The 24,507-nt window shown below is 40.5% G+C and overlaps 1 protein-coding gene across 4 annotated transcripts in view; it reads right to left on the reverse strand.

Annotated features, from left to right (window-relative positions):
* Window positions 1-3,436: 3,436 nt before the first annotated feature.
* The window catches only part of NCOA2 (nuclear receptor coactivator 2), a 372,516-nt gene continuing 351,445 nt past the window's right edge, over window positions 3,437-24,507 (reverse strand). For all 4 annotated transcript variants that reach the window (XM_068237481.1, XM_068237482.1, XM_068237480.1 and 1 more), the window contains 3 exons: window positions 21,376-21,550; window positions 16,393-16,591; window positions 3,437-10,585 (listed from right to left, as the gene is read on the reverse strand). In XM_068237481.1, the coding sequence (XP_068093582.1) occupies window positions 10,574-10,585; window positions 16,393-16,591; window positions 21,376-21,550 (386 nt within the window). In that variant the 3' untranslated portion in view covers window positions 3,437-10,573. The remainder of the gene's footprint in view (window positions 10,586-16,392; window positions 16,592-21,375; window positions 21,551-24,507) is intronic.

Consider the following 24,507-nt stretch of genomic DNA (forward strand, 5'->3'; position numbering starts at 1 on the left):
TTGTTTGCCGCTAGCTGAATACTGCATATAGTACTGTGAGAAGAACTGTCAGCAATAGCTTTTCTTGAGTGCTGCTGTGGTAAATAACTTCGGTAGAAGGGTGTGTACAAATTGGTGGTTTTATTCAGTTTAGACACTGAGCTGATTTGCGCATCTTTTCCTGCTGGATTTTCTCACAGGAAATATTTCTCATCCTATCTACACTTTTTTCTGCACATCAATGAGGTATTTTAATAAGGCTACCTTCACACTGGGGCATGGCAGTGCATTGCTTCTGACTATATAAATCGCATTACTAAAACAATCCTATTATATTGTAATGGTACATTCATATTGACACAATACAGTGCGCTACAACAGAATACGACTGAATAGCGCTATGCAAGCTGTGCGTTACCACATAACGTGTTAACAGTACTATATGCGTTGTACTGTGAAATGCGACTTTTCCTCTTCTATTACAGGGTATGCAGTACAGCACCCCAGTGTGAAAGAAGCTTTAGGTGTGAAAACATCCCATGAAACGTTTTAGGGTTTTCCGTGCTTGAACTGAAATTCAGAGCATGCATAACTTGCACATACCTGTAATGAAAGGGAATTGTAATAATAGGCGAGACATAGGCCTCAAATCAAATGAAATTACTTACGAGTTTCTCACAGGAGATGCTTTCTCATCTTATTCACACATTTTCAGCACCAAGCCAGCGAAAAATGGACTATTATATATTAGATTTATAGCACCAACATATTACGCAGCACTGTACAATAAATGGACTATGTAAGAAAGGTAGTATCTATTGGAAAAATGTTAAAGAGACTCCGTAAACAAAAATTGCATCCTGTTTTTTATCATCCTACAAGTTCCAAAAGCTATTCTAATGTGTTCTGGCTTACTGCAGCACTTTGTACTATCACAGTCTCTGTAATAAATCAATGTATCTTTCCCTTGTCAGACTTGTCAGCCTGTGTCTGGAAGGCTGCCAAGTTCTTCAGTGTTGTGGTTCTGCTATGAACTCACCCTTCCAGGCCCCTCTGTGCACACTGCCTGTGTATTATTTAGATTAGAGCAGCTTCTCTCTTACAAGCTGGATACATCATCCTCTGAGCTGGCAGGGCTTTCACATAGTGAGGAATTACAGACAATGGCAAAGCTGTTTGCAGGAAGAAAAAGAGCAGCCTGAAACTTCAGTGCATGAGAGATGCAGGGGGAAAGAAACACACAAATGATCTCTTGAGATTCAAAAGGAATGCTGTATACAGCCTGCTTATGTATGGATGTATTTTCTATGTGTGGACATACTGTACATCAACCTACTTCCTGTTTTGGTGGCCATTTTGTTTGTTTATAAACAAACTTTTTAAAACTGTTTTTAACCACTTTTAATGCGGCGGGGAGCGGCGAAATTGTGACAGAGGGTAATAGGAGATGTCCCCTAACACACTGGTATGTTTACTTTTGTGTGATTTTAACAATACAGATTCTCTTTAAACATTTTGCCAGGGAATTAAACTTAACTGATAGGGATTGCATTTTCTTAGGGACATATATGCTATAAAAATAACATTACTTCAGTTGATACAAATGCAGACAATCTGATTCTCTGCCCATTTCTTGACTCTTTAAAATAAAAAAGAGAAGTCACCCAGCTGGCTAAAGAAAGGATGGAAGCCAAGGTTTGCTGTCAATACGCTGCACCAGGAAGCAGCAAGCCTTACTGCAATGTTCCCTCCCATCACCCTTCCATAAGGGGAGTGAATGGGACAGGGAATAGGAAGGAAGTGGACAGCGATAGGAGGCAACACTGCAGCAAGTTTTGCCTTTTCCTGTTTGAAAATTTGACTTTAGCCAAAAGTCACAATTTTCTTTTTTTTTTTCCACTTTATATTTTTATTGAACATTAACAGTAAAATGTATAACATTAACAACCTTGGTAATTGTACATTCAATTACACTGTGATACACTTGTAATACAATATACTTAGTGATGATAATTTTGTACAAAGGAAAAGGATATTAAACGTCTCATATGTTGAATCAATTACATAACTTTCACCAAGGTTTATCGGATATTTACCAAATATTACATATCGGAATATGATAGATCTGATACCACTTATTGTAATAGCTATATTACCTTGTGTGTGAGTCAGACTATTAATAGAACAAACTGGTTATATTACGTTGCGTTCCATGAGAACCAGAGTTCTCCATCAACTCTAAGAAATGTGTGCATGCTGAGGTAATAACTAGTTGGTTAACTTAACTAGAGAAGAATTTTAAACAAAAAAGAAGGGAAAAAGAAAACATAAGTATAACCTAACTAATCTTTAACTACCACAGATCCAGGTTTATCAAAGGGAGATTCAGTTCTACTTTTCTGATATTTGACTTTGGAAGTTTAGGGTGTCTGTATGTGGTTACTGGTTCTAGTCGAGAATTTTGAAAAAGTCACAATTTTCAAGGCGCGATTACGGGGACCAGGGGGAATGAGGAGAGGAACAAATAATGCACAGGGGTATGTGGATCCAGTTGTGCTTTAAAGGAATCATCAGGCAATAAAGAGAAAATGAGATCTACTTACCCGGGGCTTCCTCTAGCTAATATGTCCCTCGCCACAGCTCCGGTGTCTCGTGATCTCCTCAGTTGGAGATGCAGACCTCGCCAGGTCAACATCTACTGCGCCTGTGCCACTCACGTGATCTGGAGTGTTCTGCGGAGGACTTTCCAAACCACGTCAGTGCGACTGCGAGCGCGACTCTCATGCAGGCGCAGTAGATGCCGACCTGGCGAGGTCTCCATCTCCAACCGACGAGATCACGGGACACCGGAGCTGTGTCGAGGGACATATCGACTGCCACGGGCTGGAGGAAGCCGCGGGTAAGTAGATATTTTCTCTTTATTGCCCGATTCCTTTAAAGATCAGATAGGGGTCAATTTGATCAAAGTACTGCACACACAAGATGAAATCTATTGAAAATGTATGCATATGCCTGCCAGGTCTCTCAGTCCTCCCCTGGGCCGTGCAGTGTGTAGGGGCAGCTTGCTCTCACTTTTCTGCGGCACAGTACATGCTTCCTTACACAATCTGAAATTGCATGGAAGTGGTAAACTTAGCCAATCTAATATTTGATGTGTACACAACCTTACTTTCCAACCTTGATCCTGCTTTCGTGTGTTTTTTTTTTTAGTTTTTACTTTTTCTACCCGTAGGGCAATTTTCTCATGTCTTACCATTTTATGTGCAGCCCATCCATGTGTAACATCCATGTGGCAACAGCTCCTCTCTTTCACCCTATCTGGCAGCCTCTGAAGCCTTTCCAGAAACCCAGCTGACAGCAAGGTGAGTATAGGTACATTTGAAATGCCCCACCCACATAACTAGGTTTGAATGACCACTTTATTGTGCACTATTCGAAAAGACTACAAGACAAGACATAAACCCAAAAGGCATTAAAATTTATTAATTGATGCAATATCAATTCTTTATTTACATGAGCATTATTTGACATCAAATAAGCAAATAAGCATCAGCAAAGCAATATTAACTTGCATAAGTGTATTTAAAATCTTTCTAAATAGATCTACCTTTGCATAAACTGCTCGCACTATAGAAATACAGACATCAATGCAGGTGAGACAAGGAGCTTTTTTTCCAGGAAACTATTATGGAAGGGGAAAAAAATTAGAAGGTTCAAAACCTGCAATACTGTACGCTTTCTCCTGAAGAACCATATTTTATATATTGCTTTATTTTTTTACCCTTGTATAATTTTATTCAATGTCAATGCACGCACTCACACACACTATTCTCTGCAGAGGAGGTTCAACTGTACAAATAAAATTCACAACCAACGGGAAAATGGGGAGGAGGCGGAGGATAACAGTTAAATGGATTCTGGATAGGAGGTCCGCACTGTCCGATTAAACGATGGCGTGAGAGGGAGCCGCTTATCCAAAAAGTACACAATACACTATACAAATATTATACATCAAACGGCTATGTAGGAATATACAAGACATAAAAACAGATCTAAGGCATTATGCTAGTTTCGTTAGCATTTTGAGGTTCTCGCACACAGCATAAGTTTTCACCTGTAGAAAGAAACCTAAAATATTTTTTATTTAGTCTCAAAAGTAATGGGGAAGAGTGGGGAAGGAACACGCACACGGAAAATGACTACGCGACACTTTGCGAGCACCAAGCACGCAACAACCCGTTTAGAACTTAGTGCTGACAAGGTGTTCTTTTAATAGCCAGTTACACTAAAATTTGTGCAGACACTTGCTTTTTTTTTCTTTTTCTTTTTGTTATATTTAGGCAGCAATCTATGTTACAAACGCTACAAAAAATTCTATTCACATTGACAATTAATGGCTTTTGTTGAGTTTTTTTTCCTTTAAAACTGATTGTATCTTTGGGATTTGTAGAGTGGTTTCTGCCACCATTTACACAAGTCATGTCACACTCAAAGAAAGGATGAAAAAAAAATTATCCAGACTGCACTGGGAAAGTTGTTTAACTGGAGGGGCAACTGGCAGCCATCTTGTCTATCAGCAGCTCTGTTATGAGACTTGCTGGATCCTGTCCCAGATTTTTAGACTGGGAAGAGAACATTGAAAGTAACAATTTAAACAAAAAGCAACTTTACTGGTGCTAATATGGAGGTGAGCCAGAGAGAAATTCCACTAACGTGATTGGATGGACAGCACACTGTCAAACTGCTGTAGTAATAATACACCCACACTAATCGGCCAATTAGAATACATCAAGTTGTATATCTTGCTGTGATTGGAGAACTGCTCCCAATAGTCTAACACATATTCACCTCAACAATACTAGCTCCTCTTTACTAGTTTTCAATAGAGGAAGAGATCGCCGAATCCTTCATTTTTTATTCTCTCACACTTCCAATGGACACTTCTGAAGTGCATCATCCATATTCTAACATGGAAAACTCTGTAAAAAGCCAGGGACACTGGAACCAGCCAATAAGCATCTTTGCTCCAGAGAGGGGAAACAGGATGTAGAAGTCCTAGCAATGCATTGGATATAGCGTCACAAAGCTATGGGCAATCCTTCACCCCCCCCCAAAAAAAAAATATCACACAGGCTGCACAAAGATCAGAAAAACTGCAGAAGGTCAAATCCTTCTCCAGCTGGCACAAAACTTGGCCTGAGGTTTACACGGAGGTTTGGCTGCAAGATTATGCAGCTGCCTGATATTATGTAATGTCAGAACAATGGGACAGAACAAAGTCACCAGCACACACTTTTCCCTGGATTTGCCAAAACTCGGATTTCAGCGCTATGAAATATGGAGGTTTTTTTATGACCTGTATTGAGGAGGAAAAATGAGATCCCAAGGTGCTATAGCTAAAAAAAATCTGGAAATCTCACCTCAAGTAGTAGAATGGCAAGAAGAGAATTTGTATTTTGGACATACTATTTCTGCCAGCTAGATTACTTAAAACTATGCAGAAATGTTCCTAAAGGCTCTACAGGTATTACTGAAATTGTAATCTATAAACAAAAACAAAACGTACCTAAAGTTGTCCAACTTGCTGACAAACTGACTAGGCAGTCTCGTTGATTCAGCTAGACCCGTGGGAGAAGTCTCATCAGTTACAGAGTTTGAACTCTGCAGATGCCAACCTAATCCTGATGGTAACTAAAATATGGATTTTGTAAGCAGCCTTGGACAACTATACACAGGTTTTTCCAAAAAATCTAAAACTTCCTACTGCAATCCTGATTCAGAGTCCCCGACAACACAAGTGCATTGCCTGGCATGTTTTAATTCAGGGCCCGTTTACCAAAAGGCCTGTGGAGGTATTGGTGTGTAAGTTCAGTGTTTAACCTCCGAGCCAAACCCCTAGCCCTAGCACACATGAACTTGAACAAGAAAGCCAAAAAGAAAGGTCCTGTGTGTATGGCTTGTGTGTGAATGGGCTCAGTATTGGCGAGAAACATGTAGTATGACAATATATGCTGAATATATCCAAGCATGTGTGATCAAACATGTTTAAGCAGAGGAAACAAGTGTTTGAATTCTGCCCAGTAAGATGTTGTGATTAACAAGGTACCAAATAAATGTCTAAAGCCAGGGGCTCCACTCTGAATCTGGGATCATACAAGGAGATTATGGAGTCTGACACACAATGACTACATACATGTGCGAGTAAAACTGGTCACAACTAACCTCATATCAAATCAATTGTTTGCTTTTAAAGTCACATGTCCAGTTACAAGGAATCTGTTTCATCCATGGTAAACGAGCAGGCTCTAACACGATCTGGTGATGAAAGGAATATGGAGGCTACCATTGCTGACATAATTCTAAAGATCCAGGTTACCTAGTTGTAAAGCAGATTGTCTGGATGAAAAAACAAATATGCAGTCTTTGAACTTTCCTGATTTGCTTTTTCCCAATAAACGAACTTTCAATGTTCTCACCAGAGGGTCATTATTACAATCCACATTTTTGAAAGGACTTTACCAATGGCAGCCTCCATATTTCATGATAGATTTACTTCAACGCAGCAAATGGCTTCCACAACCAACCTCATCCAGTGATGCCAAAGCAATATGCAGGCATCTGCAGTAACCAATACGAACGTGCTCACTGAAACAACTTCAGCAGCCTAAAGTGTGACTGGTTGTTATGAATTCTGGTGCTGTGCACTGCTTTATTGAAAAGGCCTAAACAGCAACCCTGTGAGAAGTTCTAAGAAGAATGCTGGTTGTAGATGTGATTAGGACCATATAGCTAAAGGTGGTCCACCATATTTTGGAGAGTACAACTATACCCAAAAGCCATTTTTACTGCTGCTATGTAACAGGTAGCTGAAGTTTCAGCAGCTCTGCAAAAACACAGACGGTTGAGCGACCCCTCATATCACAGCCATCCAAACGAATCACTGCAGAATACTTAGGACTCTTGTCTGAGGATGGTAAGAGTTTACTTCCTGTATGTGTAATTGGCTACACATGGCAAGAATACAGAATTTGGAGATCTTTTGCACAAAAACTCTGTTGCCATATTAACCTTTTTCAGTATTTTTAATTGATCATCCATGCCCCACCCCCAGCTCTTCCTTTTGCATCTGCCTTGTGGGATTGTGATGATCCCTGTGGGCTGTGCCAGAGGGAGCTAGTGGGGGGTCACCATTTTCTCGCACCAGTGACCTGTCAATTAGCGGGAAGGCGGGGCCAGCTCTCTAGCTCGGGGCCTCAATGTCCACACACCGAGGTAATACATAATTACATGGTGCAGTGTGGTGCCAGAGAAGATCATAATGGTGGCACACCCAGTGGCAGCCCGAATGCACCCGATGTCGGATGCCACGGAGTGGAAAGGGTTAATACTTGAAATTTTAAAATCCTTTGTAAAGCAAACTGCATTTTGAAATAAAAAAAAAAAAGTTATATTTGATATATCCTTTCAATAAAAGTGGAACCTCATTTTTGATTGTTCTATATTCAGCATTCAAAAAATTGATTTTAATGCTTTCAATTCCATTTTTTCCAGATCACATGTCAATTAGAAAGAAGTAATGGCACAACTTAGAAAATGTATGATTATATTTTATTGGGGTGCGATGAGGTGTGTGCTGGGAGAAATCTAATGTTACTCTAAAGGAAATTAAATAAGACAAGCATGGACTAATTTTCAGTGATGTTTAAACCAAAAGCTTTATCTCCAAACAGTTGAATCCCCAATGTGTTTTCACATCTTCAATTGATATAAAAAACGGTCTTAACATAACATTTTACTCAACTGTACCAAAACATACAATTAGCTCTATCTTGAAAATACCATTACTCATTTTTTTTTTAATTAATTTTATAATCAAAAAGTAGAATACTTGCAGATAATTAGGTATGGATTTACCTATTTTAAAGGCCAGCTAAATTCCAAATGAAACATGGCAAATTCTGAAGTCAATCATGTTAATGAATGTTTGGGCAGATTGCCACTATACGCATTGTTACGTATCTTTTGGAACACATTCGTTAGGCAATATGCAAGGACAAATATAAATCTGTTTATACAATGTAAGGCTTTCTGCAGTCCTATTACGTAAGCTTCGCCATTGGTAATCCATGAAGTAGAGATGCCTCTTCCATCTCTTCTTTGGCACCCAAGGAACTTCCTTACCCTGTCATATTGGTATAGTAAAGGCCAAAGACCTTTAGAAAACAGTTGTTTAAAAATTTGACAGTCCAGCCAGCACAGGTTCTGTTTGCTACTGAAGAATAGCAAGCATTTATCCAAGTAGCCATCTCTGTAGGGTTTAGTGAACCCTAAGTGATTGCTCACCCAACATGTACAAGCCTTCTGGAAGACTGTGGCTGAAACAAGCAAACAACACATCAAAATACAGTATTATCTTCATCAGCCTCAGTTCTCAAGTATATAATGCCAACATGTTTCTAAAAACCTCTCTCAGGGCTGCTTGCACTGAACAGGAAAGAGATCTGAGAAGTTCTAATAGCCATCTAAATATGTTGTCCTAGAAATGGTGAATGCTGTGAGGTAGCGTACAACACCGCTCTTTGCACATGTGTCATATTTGCATAACTAAACATTAAAATGTTTTCATACTAGAATTCTGGTACACAGAGAAGTTATAAAGCAGTGCAAGCAGCAGTAACCCATAAAAACCAGGACTCTGCTTACCACAGTTCAATCAACCAACCACTGTACTGCTCACGTTTACCTTACATTACTCTTCGGCTTAGCAAATAAGCTAATGAATCTTCATTCGAAAGGTCTCTTTGGGTTTGTATTAGAAACTTTACAAAAGGCTTAGTTATTTCAACTCATTTTAAAGCAATCAATGGTTTATAGAGGGAATCTATGTTACTTCATTAGAAGATTCTACACTAGGGTGTCATTGGTGAACAGTTTCCCTGACGACTATGAAAAGGGAGGGGCTTTGATTCTTAGCAAACAACAGGATGCTTGCTCGTGCCTTACTGCATGCTCCAAGATTGCAACAGAAGACTGGAGTCCATGGCTTACATTATTTCCCCAAGTACCAGTGACGGTACATTCATTACCCTTCCTCAGTAAAATCAGCCACGAAAAAACAAGAGTGGGGCAACTGTCTGCTCTGATCGTCTAGAATTATAAAACAATACAAAAATCTGTGAGGTGTCCAACGCGACACACTTCAAAAAGCACAGGTCTAAGCAGGGCACAGAAAGCTTACAAACTAGATCTATATCAAAGGCGCTGTGACAACTAATGACACTTAGCGTCAAAAAATTACCTAATTAATACTGAAGTACCTTTTTTTATATATATTTTAAAATTGACAACACTTTTTTTTTATCTTTTATACAAAACAAATAGAAGATACAGATAAAACTTTTTTTTTCAACTTAAATTATTGCTTGTTTACACAGAAGCCATTGTAAATGTACCATAAAAAAATTCAACCCTGTCAAAATAAAATTCATCCTGAAGAGTTCTGAGAAGTTGGATTTAACTGAAATCGGTAGATAGTTTGAGAATGATAGAGAAAAACCATGCAAGGTTGAGCTTGCTCAATTATAAGACCCTTTTTGACCCCTCCGTGGTCTCATACTTTGCGCTTAAGAGTTGGCAGAAGTGGTGCTGTGACAATAACGTGCAAGTGCCGTGCTTGTTCATTAATAAAACAAAACTAACAAATGTTGGATTAGGTGTAAAGTTATACACACCCCCTTATTTCCATTTTAGAGGTTCACATTCAGCTATAGGTAATTATAATGCACTGCAAAGCCATTACAGAGACAGCAAAAGGCTGCTCCACAAATTATATATCTATTTATCATTTTAGTTAAAGAACATTACAACACTCCCTGCTTGACTGATTTACCTCAGAAAAAAAAAAAAAGTAGTCCAAAAATTAACTGCCTACTTAAATTCAGTTCTATGTAACACCCAAATTGCTTAGATCTGCAGTAAATTAAGCCACGGTGGCGTCCATGTTGACACACTTTGTGGTAATGTGTTTTTAGTATTAAGCTGGCATCAAACCCTAAAATTTATTACTCCCACCCCCAAATAAAAAATACACATTTGGAAAACAGGAACATAAAAAACAAAAACAGCCTTCACGTAGCAAAAGTATCTTCTGGGCTAATATCGCCCCAGAAATGAGGTTAGAGACCAGTGTCAAAAACTTGAGAAAATAAAGTGAAAATTGGGGGAAAGGGGGAAGAAAGCGCATAGTTTTTCCTTAAATACATACAATTAAATACATTCATTTCAGAAAGTCCAAAGAAATACGCCTGTCCATTACGACTCCACAGAAGGTATCTAAGTTGCACTAAGGTGAATGCAGTGAACAGACCGGCCACCTGTCTGTATTCTAGCTCCGCACTGCCTGTGGGAGGGGCTCACGACGGACAACACAGCTTCAGCTTTTCAACCTACAGAGGGTGGACTTGACAAGGGGCTGCTAAGCTGGCTCCTGGCACCAGTCTATACACAACACAGCAGAGTTGGTTGACTCTTCCACACCACAAAGAGGTTCCAGCTGGTCAGTGGAGAACGCAAAACACCCTCAGCGTCTTCTGGGTCAGCAGTACTTCTGTAAGGAAAAAAAAACAATTGCATGAAATCTGTAACAACCGATACTAACCAAATATGGTACTTTACATTTCACAAAAGTATTTATCAATAGAAGGTCTAAATAGACCCATTCTGTCAATGATTAGCCCTTCTACAAATGCTAAGGGACAGATCATGTGGTGGCAGATAGGGATAGCCAATGAATTGCCTAGGTAGAATACGTTTGGGCATTTTCAAGCTGCATAAATATGCATACAGAATTTGCAGAATTCTGCTTCAACTCAAAATTATTTGCATCTTGTGCATCATCCCTACTCCTCCTATCTAAAAGCTGCAACTAGATCTAAATACACCAGTTGCTAGCCCTGGTGGCAACCATTAACGTGGCCCTAAAGAATGCTTTTAGAGATTGTAATGAGATGCACAATTTTACTTGCATGCTAACTGAATATCACTTCCAAGGAGGCCAATCCAAATTGGTAGGAAGTACCAAAAATGGGAACAATTTTCTAGCACAATTTCCTATGTTGCCATAGCTGAAGCAATTTTCTCAATTTTTGTTGCTACAGTAAGATGAAAATTCTCACAGATGGGAACATAGGACAGCAATATATATCCAAATGATACACATGCAAGGAAACGCACTTGTGTCAAAAATATTAAAGTTCTTTATTGCCGGACGTATCCAGGGAGTAAAAGTGTCACAAACAATAATTGAATAGCTGACGTGTCGGACCGGTAGGTCATAGCTCAAGTTATGATTAAGGACCAACCGGTACAAAATATGTCAGCTATGGAATGATTGTTTGTGCCACTCTTATTCCTTGGGTACATCCGGCAATAAAGAACTTTTGTATTTTTGAGGTAAGTATGGATCCAACGCCTTTCCCTTATTCATTGCAACTAGAGTGGTGTACTAGGGATCCTGCACTATGTACATTGCAGCAATTACAGTATATTAGAAAGGTGAGCAGTATTTCCAGACTTGTCCTGCCATGTCATACATTGTGACATCATACAACAGACATACACACAAAGATGGAGTAAAGAATTACTGTGTACCTGTAACATAGGTGGACTATATAATGCACAACCAACCATGTTTGTAGATACTTCAACTTAACGGAAGCTCACAAGCGACTGGTTAATACGTAATGTGCCTTTTTTACCAACAGAACCTCAGAGGGTAAAAACAAGAGTTGTAAACATTTTTTATGAGGACCAGCATGAGCCCAATGTTGAGAAAACTGGCTTTTAAGAAACGCATCAACCAAAGCAGTTTTACTATCCAAAATAAGTTATAGTTGAAGACTAATGGGGACCATGATCAATTATTCATTAGACTTTGGGTTAAACACAGGCGAGGGCAGTAAATTAAAGAGAAAACCTCATGAAATTAGGGCTAGGGGGCTGCAACAAGAAAATTAATCTGTCACCAAGAAAGAAGATAATTTGCTATCATTAAATATTTAAATAAGGAACATAAAAAGTTACAACCTTCGTAAACATTGTTCTATAACTAGTATCTTTCAATACAGCATTACACAGTCATTGTCCACTGTGACTTGTGCGGAGAAGGAAAAGACACAACTGGGCTATATACCGCAACTGGAAGCTATGGCCAACATTTGCAGTCTTAGGCCTCTTTTCTACAGATGGCTGACATTTGTTGAGCAGTTTAGATGCCCAGCTGCAATTACATGCATACGAATGCAGCGTTTGGCAACCGCATGAATGTCATATTTGAACAGTGGCGTTACCCGGCAGTGGAAAAAGTCTCTCATTGCTTCTGAGCACAGCAACTGCCCGTTAGTAGCTCGTGGAAAAAAAAGTCTTATATCTATCCATATCTCTGAGTCCAGCAGACTTTCAGTTTGCCAATAGCATTTTATTTATTGCTCAACACCAATCAATATGACAACTTTGGCATCTGCCACAAGGGCAAGTATTACCAGTGGTGTTGTGAGGGGTGATGGTGTTTTCCGTTCACACAGGCCAGAATATTCATACTAAATACCGCCAAGAGCCATGGAACCCTATACAAATTATCTCATCTCCGATATTGGGACCCAAACCCATAACCATGAATGCCTTAATGACCCGCTGCGAGTTGTGTAGTGGCAGCAAGTCTGACTTTAGGAGGCAATACATTTCTGAACATGTTTGGTGCATCTGGGGAGCTTGTACAGACAAAGAAATGCCTGAGCTAACATCTGGATGTGGTGGTAGACCAGCATTTATGTGCTTTTGTCCACAAAGGTAAACAACAAACACCTTTGAACGTGACAGACACCGGTTATTAAGCATATGCTACTGGAAAGCAAAACTGCCACCTCCACTTACCATTTGTCTATGGAAACACTACGCACAGAAGTAGAAGTAGTCACAGCAGTGAGCAAGCACAAGCACCTAAAATGTGCTTGTTCTTACTCTTAATGTCTGGGTACTGCTATTCATTATATAGCTCTGAGTCATTAGTCTACATTATTATTTGTATAATATAATTATGTATTAAAGAATAATTCACCAATACAGGCAAAATGTTTTTATTATCGTGCATACAGCGATGAGTGTTTTCTCAACAAATTAGAGTACACTAAATAATTTTCAAATCCCGATTTGCCCCTCTGAGTGAAGTTTCTGATTTTCTACTGATGTCAATTGTCCCCATCAGTCATAGTATAATATCACTACTACAGTCTGGGTAAGAAGTCAGTCCACTGGCCAGTTTGCTGTATGGTTTTGGAATACAAGATAAAACTGAAGTTCCCAGAGGCAGCCAATGCAAACACTAGGATAACACATGAGTTCAATATAAATAGTGTCTTGGCCAGGAATCAAACCTGGCACTCTAACAAGACAAAAGGACTAACCACTCAGGCACTGAAGCCATCTGACTTCCTGAAAAGTTGCCTCTTGATTTCACCACAGCTAATGTTCCAAACCTCCTCTGCTTAAAGTACAGCTGAACTGAGAAAGATGTGGAGACAGACATTTATTTCCTCTTAAATAATACCAGTTGCCTGGCTGTCCTGCTGATTATCTGCCTCTAATACTTTTACCCATAGACAATGAACAAGCATTCAGATCTGATGTTTCTGACTAATGTTTGTCTGGATTAGCCGCATGCTTGTTTCAGGTGAGCAATTTGAACACTACTGCAGCCAAAGTGATAAGCAGAATGCCGGGCAACTGGTGTTTTGTTTAAAAGGAAATAAATATGGAAGCTGTATTGACAGTTTCCCGGACTTTTCTACTTACTTCCATGAAGGCAAAGCATGAATTGGACATGTCTAACAAACAGAACTGTGGCATAAACTACCATCTCAGCATACTGGAAGCTCCAAACACTGCTATAAGCCTCCCAAGAAACTGAAATCTCTGTTCTATGCCAATAGAAGTCCCTATAGCAGCCCTCTAATAGTGGTTGAAGCACAGCAAAAGCAGGCCTGTGAAATGGATTCCTTCAATAACGCGCCCTGGTGATGCAGCACAGCCATTTATACAAGGTTAAGTGCTACGTGCTCAAGTTTAAAGTTTGTGTGAAGTCATCCTGGCACCATTACTCTTCCCATAGACAGGCACATAAATGCAACAGATTGAATTATTCATGGAACTATTGCAGTTAGTAGAATGCAATTAAATGAGAGAGAAGAAAGGCAAAGTCAATTTTCTAGTTAATGTTATATGTAAACAAGCAGAGAAGGACATGAATCAAAGAATAATTGTCACCTGGAGAAACCCACATTACCGTCCCTCAGTAAAACCGCCTATGAAGACCAGGCCATAAATGGGATTTACAGAGGGTTCTTACATAATAGAAAGCAGTGTTCAGTACAGGAGGCTTACACATAGAGCTGGAGGTCTAATAATGTTGTGGACCAATAGTCTAAGGATACCTTGCTTTGAATTTGGTGAATCTACTTTGAGTTTTAATGTTGTGAAGAGGAAGATTAGATGCTAAAAACTGCTGCTTTTCTACTACTTTGGGGATCTTTTTATCCCCCCCCAAGGGTAATTCTACATATTGAGATTCAATTTTTGTTTCTCTGAATTTCAGCTAAGTGATAGTTAGGGCAGTGGAAGCTATTTTTTGTAGTCCTATATGAAACTGTGGGACTACAGGACAGCAGGGAGGAGAGCAGCAACACAAAGTGGTGCATGCGGTGCTGGGCCCACATGCAATTGAAATGTCCCAAGAGCCTTGGGGCCACTGGAAAAGGCTCAGCAGGCCACATTTTGCAGACTTTGGACACCCCTGCTCTAATGGATTAAAACTATTTTCCCTCTGCTGTCCTAGTAAATTTCAAACCTACAGTACAGCACAACAGATTCTGCCCCAGGTGAGTTACATACTGCCATACACCTCAACCCCAGGCTTATGACAGATAATATTACTTATAGACAAAAGCAAGTAGTATAACCAAATGGGGCAAATTAAAGAGACTCCGTAACAAAAATTTCATCCGGTTTTCTTCCATCCTACAAGTTCCAAAATCTATTCTAATGTGTTCTGGCTTACTGCAGCACGTTCTACTATCACCATCTCTGTAATAAATCAACTTATCTCTCTCTTGTCAGACTTGTCGGCCTGTGTCTGGAAGGCTGCCAAGTTCTTCAGTGTTGTGGTTCTGTGATGCATCTCCCCCCTCCAGGCCCCTCTCTGCACACTGCCTGTGTATTATTTAGATTAGGGAAGATTCTCTCTGCTCTATTATCTTTTACAAGCTGGGTAAATCCTCCTCTGAGCTGGCTGGGCTTTCACATAATGAGGAATTACAGACAAGGGCAGAGCTGTCTGCACTCTGCAGGAAGAAACAGCCTGACACTTTAGTGGAAGATAGCTGCAGGGGGAAAGAAACACACAAATGATCTCTTGAGATTAAAAAGGAAGTGTGTATACAGCCTGCTTGTGTATGGATGTATTTTCTATGCGTGGACATACTGTACATCAACCTACTTCCTGTTTTGGTGGCCATTTTGTTTGTTTATAAACAAACTTTTTAAAACTGTTTTTAACCACTTTTAATGCGGCGGGGAGCAGCGAAATTGTGACAGAGGGTAATAGGAGATGTCCCCTAACGCACTGGTATGTTTACTTTTGTGCGATTTTAACAATACAGATTCTCTTTAAAGAGAACCAGAGATGAAGCACCCTCTTGTATTTTACCTTATAAATCAGTGGGAACATGACAGTAAACACCTAATCTGCCCTTTGTTTCATTGTTCTCTGTGTAATCTGACAGTTATCACCTCTGATAAGAACCCCCGACTGAGAAGTCAGGCTGCTCCGTCTAGCTTTGCTACAGAAAGATTATAGGTAAGTCTGTCTTCTGTGGTGTTATTTCAAGCCCAAGCCTGCCCCCTTGTGGCTTTGCTATAATGACTCAGCAATAATCATTCCCAGCAAAGCCAGATTTAATTGCTCAGTCTGGGATTCTTGTGACTGCTGATAACAGACACTTTTAGCAGTGAGGACGAAACAGACAGCATGGTAAGTGTTTTCTCTAATGTTCTTACTGATATACATGGTAAAATACACAAGGGTGCTTCCTCTCTGGTTCCCTTTAAGACCACAAAAACTAATTTTAATTTTATTTTATGACGGAAAATAATTCTGCTTAAAGGAAGCATTAAGCGAAGCAATTTGACAAAAGGGCAACCTCATTAATGGAAATATCAGGACCAACCGATCAAGGGCCATTTCCTGTAGCTAACACCCAATTTATAGGGTCCACCTGAGTGTGGGGTGTGTGCTCACATCAACAGGCTTCTCTACACAATATTACATAAAACAAGAAAAAAATGTCAAGTGGAAGCTCTCACCTGCTCTTGACCCATAGAGGACAGCCCTGATGTAGGCACGGAGGTCACTGAGGTCATGTTGATCTGCCCAGTCATCTGGCTCATGCTGTTCATATTATTTCCACTGGGTGCCATAGACACATTGATGTTCATGTTGTTGCTATACATGCCAGCACTGGCTTGCTGCCCAAAGTGTGGAGGTGATGGTTGTGAAAACATGCTGGAAAATAAAGTGGCTTTATTAGATCAAGTGTCTCAAGAAGCAGTTCAGCCATGACTTGCACCAAAATCTGGTACTCTGGTACAGCAGAAGTAAAACATAAAAGCCAATTAAAGTCCCGCAAAATAGAAAATTTTGATCAGGCAAATTCTTAAAGCAATTATGTACTGCCTTTAAAATGAACTTTGCAATTCTGCTGCTCTACTTGCCTGCAGCTGTGCACCTATTTATTATACAAGCTTGCCCAGTGAAAAAGATCTCCTTCATGGTGGTGGGCAATTCCAGACAGCTAGATCCCAGTCAGAATAAAGGCTGAGTGAATAGGGGGACCATGAAACAAATAATTTACTCAACTAGTTCAGCTCCAGAAGGAACAGTTTTTTTAAGTTTAACACTTAAGATCCATACAGGAAACCTATAAAGGGTTTGGGGTGATGGTTACTGTAATTCCTGCAGTAAGCCACTCCCCACTCATCCTGTTATCCAATCCAATGTTACATGCTTAACATACTTTTGCTCTCTCCTCTATGTTTCTAGTGGCAGCCCATCAATGACGTAATATTCATTGTACAGTCTAACCACTTCTCTGTAATGAGGGTTACCTAAAATATCTGTCAACGGTGCATCAATTTACCCTTCTACTAAATACATTTCTGGTAACTGGGAGGGAAGAGGTACCCACCTCAAAAAATGGAATATGGATGATCAAAAATAATTGTAGAAAGATCTTACCTCAGGGTGAGGTAAACCATAACCCTGTAACTACAGGTGCTCCCAGCTATCAAGCAATTTTGGGTATTTTTGTCCCTTGAGGTAATAAAATCTCTACTATTCGATCACCAATATTCCATTTTTTGGGGTATGCCTTCCCTTCCAGTTACCCAATTGAAAAAAAAAATTGTTGAGAGGGGGGTGTTATGTTTTTATTTCCTTGAACTTGTACTACACCAGAGGTGCCCACACTTTTTCGGCTTGTGAGCGACTTTCAAAAATTAGCAAGTCAAAGTGATCTACCTATGTACAATTTTAGGAGCACACTTGTATATACAGAATGGAAAATGTAGTGGGGTCGGGATCTACCATGAAGGCATTCGCGATCTACCAGTAGATCGCGATCTACCTAATGGGCACCCCTGTACTACACTATATGGGGCTCCTGGAGTCTGTCTTTTGGTCTTGTCTGGAAGGTTCTTATGGACTCCGTGGACATCATTGCATCAGGGCCGGATTTCTAGGCAGGCCCCCAAGGCCGGTTCCTAGGGCGGAGAATTCTTGGGGCGACTGGGAGTCACTTGTGTCCCACTGTCACCTCAGTTCCTTCTGTCTGTGGCTAGGTGGAATGCCAGTGTGTGTGTGGTGAGGCTGCTGTTAGGGATTGGGGGGGGGGGGGGGGTGTTGGTGACAGTGGGCCTTGGGCGGCAAGAAGTAGAAATCCGGCCCTGCATTGCATAACTACATGGATTTGGCAAGATTATGCAGATCAAGATTGTATCATTAGTTGGCGTTGTGTTCTCTTTTATACCAATAGGAGGGGACAGGTACCCCTCAACTTAATGGCGGCTCCTGATCCTGCTTTCAACTACACTGCCCCCTGGACCTCCTCTTTTTTTGTTTCTCTGTTCCAGCAGTTTCTCTCTGTTTTTCTTTTTCTATTTTGTTTATTTTCATACGTATAAAATGCCTGGTATTTTTATTGATCTCTGAGATCACTCACAGTCTCAGACTGGTTTTTGTGCACCCAGATCGTTAATTGGGCTTCAGATACAGTGGAGGAAATAATTATTTGACCCCTCACTGATTTTGTAAGTTTGTCCAATGACAAAAATGAAAAGTCTCAGAACAGTATCATTTCAATGGTAGGTTTATTTTAACAGTGGCAGATAGCACATCAAAAGGAAAATCGAAAAAATAACCTTAAATAAAAGATAGCAACTGATTTGCATTTTATTGAGTGAAATAAGTTTTTGAACCCCTACCAACCATTACGAGTTCTGGCTCCCACAGAGTGGTTAGACACTTCTACTCAATTAGTCACCCTCATTAAGGACACCTGTCTTAACTAGTCACCTGTATAAAAGACACCTGTCCACAGAATCAATCAATCAAGCAGACTCCAAACTCTTCAACATGGGAAAGACCAAAGAGCTTTCCAAGGATGTCAGAGACAAAATTGTAGACCTGCACAAGGCTGGAATGGGCTACAAAACCATTAGCAAGAAGCTGGGAGAGAAGGTGACAACTGTTGGTGTCAATGGTTCTGAGAAAGGTGAAAAAGCATCCTAGAACTACACGGGAGGAGTTAGTGAATGACCTCAAATTAGCAGGGACCACAGTCACCAAGAAAACCATTGGAAACACATTACACCGCAATGGATTAAAATCCTGCAGGGCTTGCAAGGTCCCCCTGCTCAAGAAGGCACATGTGCAGGCCCGTCTGAAGTTTGCCAATGAACACCTGAATGATTCTGTGAGTGACTGGGAGAAGGTGCTGTGGTCTGATAAGACCAAAATAGAGCTCTTTAGCATTTACTCAACTCGCTGTGTTTGGAGGAAGAAAAATGCTGCCTATGACCCCCAAAACACCGTCCCCACGGTCAAGCATGGGGGTGGAAACATTTTGCTTTGGGGGTGTTTTACTGCTAATGGCACAGGACAACTTAATCGCATTAACGGGAAAATGGACGGAGCCATGTATTGTGAAATCCTGAACGAAAACCTCCTTCCCTCTGCCAGGAAACTGAAAATGGGTCGTGGATGGGTGTTCCAGCACGACAATGACCCAAAACATACAGCAAAGGCAACAAAGGAGTGGCTCAAGAAGAAGCACATTAAGGTCATGGAGTGGCCTAGTCAGTCTCCGGACCTTAATCCAATAGAAAACCTATGGAGGGAGCTCAAGCTCAGAGTTGCACAGAGACAGCCTCGAAACCTTAGGGATTTAGAGATGATCTGCAAAGAGGAGTGGACCAACATTCCTCCTAAAATGTGTGCAAACTTGGTCATCAATTACAAGAAACGTTTGACCTCTGTGCTTGCAAACAAGGGTTTTTCCACTAAGTATTAAGTCTTTTATTGTTAGAGGGTTCAAAAACTTATTTCACTCAATGAAATGCAAATCAGTTGCTATATTTTATTTAAGGTTATTTTTTCGATTTTCCTTTTGATGTGCTATCTGCCACTGTTAAAATAAACCTACCATTGAAATGATACTGTTCTGAGACTTTTCATTTCTTTGTCATTGGACAAACTTACAAAATCAGTGAGGGGTCAAATAATTATTTCCTCCACTGTATATGCAGTGTTCCAAGGAAATGTTCCCTCTGGGCCCTGAATCCTCTTATTACCTAGCTTCATATTCCGTGCATCCTGCGGCACTAGCTCTGGTCTTTTGTTACATAGGAGCAGGTATGTGTTCAGTTTAGTTTTTTTCTTATTGAGTATAGTATATTTTGTTTCTTGTTAAGACACAAGTTATATTGAGCATTGATATTACGCTTAGTGATCTTGAGGTTCACATATCTTCTAGTGTACATTTGTTCTAATATGGCGCTGGTTTGCCGTGATTTATATCTGTTTTTATTGTTGTCATTGGGCATTTGTACTGTTTATTCAATGGCACTATAAAATGCTTTAAATAAAGAATAAAAAAAAATAATAAAAAGTTGTATCATTCATTGTCCCCCTCGGGCCCGTACACACTAAATCATCTCTGCCATCCGGCAGGGACCAGCAAACGATCGCTTGGGTGAGAGCACTGCCAATGCTGTACAGACATGTCATCAGCCTCCAAGCAAACAGCAAACATGTTGCTATGTGGGAGGAGGGGGTAGGAGGGGAACAAGTGGCCTGCGACCAATGCGGTCATGCAGAGGTCAGGGTGCCAGCGGTCACTAGCATGCCAGATCTTTAGCAGACTGCTGTACACACACTGCTCTGACTTATGATTCTCAGCCATGGCGGACTCTATCATCTGACACTGCCAAGTTCTGACCAGTGTGTGTGCATAGCTTAGATGATACTGGTCAGACCAGCATCAGGAAAGCAAGGTTGTTGTAAGGGGTGCTCTGAAGTGGAAATGAAAGCAAATTTCCTTCTGTAGGCACAGTGCATGGCTCACTCCCTAAACAGCCACAAATTTCCACCCGCATTGATAAAAAAAAACAAAAAACTGGTACAACATATCTACGTACTGCATTTGTGGAATGGAGTTTACAATACCTATGCAGATAACGTTCCTAGTAGAAGGGGATGCAGGACACCAGAACTGTTAGGCTGCAATACTAACAACTGATGAAACATGTCTCTTCCCATTATAATAAAGTGTAAAGTTATTTTAAAGTGGACCTGAACTCTTGCACAGGACAGAGGGAAAACTGATAAATGCACCCTGTATGTATTTAGAGAGTTTAGCCTTTCCAATTCCTCCTCATGTGTGACTAATCACAAGTGTAATACGATCTCTCAGCTGTGTCAGCTAGTTGCCTCAGCAGAGCAGCTAATTTGTAAACACAGGATGTTAACCCTATGTCTGCTTCAAGGAAAGCAGGAAATAGACACATTGCAGATTTATTGCAGGATTTGTATCAGCTGTAACAAAAATGGTTTTCTTTAAAGGTTATTAGGCTGTTGCTTATCTTTTAGCAGTGAGGAAGTGCTGAGTTCATGACTACATTCAATGGTAGCATTAAAATGCTACCCTCTTCACAATCCATAACAAAAAAAGTTTTACAAAATGTAGTCAAGCAATCTTGGTCTGAACCTTTAAAGCTTGTGGTCATGATTACCTGTTTGCACCATTATTTGCTTGCGTCCACCCATTCATGTCCGCTGACTGGTAGGCAGGGTTGGCCTGTGACTGCTGCATCATGGGACTCTGGGTATGAGCCATTCTAGGTGACATGATTGGACTTTGGGGTGTCGTTGCCCCAGTGAATCCAGGGTCTGACTGCTGGCTCATTCCTGAAGGACAAATCAGTGGAAACATGAGGCGCACATATCAACATGCAGTATATATACCACACATAAAGCCACATACAGTAATGCAACTGCTAACACCAGCCAATGGAAACAGAAAAAAGGCCAGAAGCACACCACCACCACCTGCAGGCGGGGAGACGTATCAATACAACTGTAGAGTATAATGTACGGGGAGTCACAGCTGCAAACAGCCAGGGGCATTTGGCTCATTTTCACACTGTTGGTTAGAAAATGAAAGCCAACAACTCTCTCGATGTGTTTGCTTTACTCCATTTTTGGCCTACAAATATTAGTTAAAATAAAGGAAATGGTGTAACAGACATGATTACAAATATACAGCTACCAGTGAAATGCATCACTCTGAGATAAGTCTTCTCATTTTAACTTGGATGAGGGAAAGCAAAACAGCCTCACACAATCCCCAGAGGTGTGGTCGCTTTGGGAAAGCTGCATATAAATATACTGCAAACCAGCTGCCTCACTGAGGACCTCCAAGGGTTTCTGCTCCGCTGAGAGTCACATACTATGGTTGTATTTACAATATGGACTGGCTAAAGCTACATGCACTCGCTAGATTTCCAATGCCCAATATGAGTACTCAGGACTATTTGAGGTAACAATATAACGGGAGTATGGGGGTCTCCGATATTAGCAGCCTCCTCTTCATTAGTCCTCAGGTGGCCTCTGTAGTAGCTCACACTGTCCGCAGTGCGCGTCCTGATCACCATTCCCCACCAATCTATGGGCAGAACAGGCTGCTCAGCAGACTCGTAAGCAACAGAACTGTACAGTCAGTAGGGGCACAGCGTAACATCTTATGATTGGGGGTGGTTGTTTCAGACACTAAAAAAAAAAAGTGTGTTCTGGGTCCCCGCTCTGACCCTCCGGCACACATTCCGCCATTAACCCCACTGGCAGGTTGTTCATGTTCTGAATGGGTGAGGTTGTCAATGACAGCTTGGGGAGGGAAGAGGAGGAACCCGGCAGCAATGGTCACATGACTAATGCCGACCACATCAAAATGAAGGCATTTACGGTATTTACAATGTTACCCAATGATTGGTAATCTAGTGCCGGGGAGAGGCCACCTGGAGAAAAAATGTTTAGCTGGACAAGTGCATTAAAGGAAATGTGTATTGAGGAATATAGAGGGTACCAGAATACTTTGTTTAAATGCTACAGGGCTGGCTTGCAGCCCGTATGTAACTACAGATGTCAAAGGGTGTGCGTGACAGCGGGGAATATGCTAATTTTTAAATGAAAGAAGGCATTAATATTTCTCACAAGACTGATAATAATAATAATTAAAAGAATGAGTATAGCACTTCCCCCGAGGACTCCTTACTGGATAGGTACTGGCTCACTGGAACCCTGGTCTTCTAATGCAGAGGCAGTGCCCATAATGTGCATTAACTGAACTTTGGGCTAGTGTAAGTGGGTTCCCTGTGCTTATGAACACACTTGATAGGTCCTTCACTCTTTTTAGAACTGTAGGAATTGCTCTGTAATAGCAACAGAACATCAAAGCACAAGGAGGGTGTCCATCTGAAGCAGGCTTTATTTTTCCTGTTAGTTTGGCAGAGCAATTCCTACAGTTCTAAAAAGAGTGAAGGACCTATCAAGTGTGTTCATAAGCACAGGGAACCCACTAGCCCAAAGTCCAGTTAATGCACATTATGCAGAGGATAACTGTATGGCTGAAGGAGTGTACTGCCTTTAAAATGTCTAAAAACCATACTGTATGTTGATGATAAATGCTACTATAGGCCCCCAACTCAGTTTAGAGATGAATGGTTTAGCCTGACACAGATGGCCTCACTCAACCCACTTGTGATACAGATGCTGGGCGGTAATGGTGCTAAAGCTAACAGATCAGCATGAAAGTAAATCATGTATGTATTCTAGAGATTTGATGCTTGCAAACCATGAGTAGTGATTGTTTTAGGTGACAATCTAGTTGCCTCTTCAGTGTTCCTGTTCCACACTTGTTTTTTGTTATCAGCAAGCTGCAGTGAAATGAATTCTGGCTTCCCCCAACCCCCTCCATAGGAATTAAGATGCAGCTTATCTGTACAATGACGGGTAATTTATCATCTGAAGTGATTGAGAAAGACCAGTTTGGACGACAGTGAATCGGCGTGTGCACTGGATGTGGCCTGCACCTTCTGCATCTTATTGGAAGGCAGAGTTCTTATTTCTCTCACTGAAGTTCCCTGCTTAAAGAACCACAATCGCAAAAATCGTGAAATTTAACCACTTCACCACTGAGGGGTTTTACCCCCTGACCACCAGAGCAATTTTCACCTTTCAGCGCTCCTTCCATTCATTCGTCTATAACTTTATCATTACTTATCGCAATGAAATAAACTATATCTTGTTTTTTCCGCCACCAATTAGGCTTTCTTTAGGTGGGACATTATGCCAAGAATTATTTTTTTCTAAATGTGTTTTAATGGGAAAATAGGCAAAAATGTGGGGAAAAAAAAAATTATTTTTCAGTTTTCGGCCATTATAGTTTTTAAATAATGCATGCTACTGTAATTAAAACCCATGAAATTTATGTGCCCTTTTGTCCCGGTTATAAAACCGTTTAAATTATGTCCCTATCACAATGTTTGGCGCCAATATTTCATTTGGAAATAAAGGTGCATTTTTTTCAGTTTTGCGTCCATCCCTAATTACAAGCCCATAGTTTATAAAGTAACAGTGTTATACCCTCTTGACTTAAATATTTAAAAAGTTCAGTCCCTAAGGTAACTAATTATGTATTTTTTTTAATTGTAAATTTTTGAATTTTTTTTTAATTACAAAAAAAAAAAAAATGGGGAGTGTGGGAGGTAATGAGTTAATTTTTTGTGTAAAAGTCATTTATTTGTATGTGAAAAATGTGTAGGGTGTAGTTTACTATTTGGCCACAAGATGGCCACAGTAACTTTTTG

Source organism: Hyperolius riggenbachi, chromosome 5, assembly GCF_040937935.1.
Source record: "Hyperolius riggenbachi isolate aHypRig1 chromosome 5, aHypRig1.pri, whole genome shotgun sequence".
In the NCBI taxonomy this organism is placed as follows: domain Eukaryota; kingdom Metazoa; phylum Chordata; class Amphibia; order Anura; family Hyperoliidae; genus Hyperolius; species Hyperolius riggenbachi.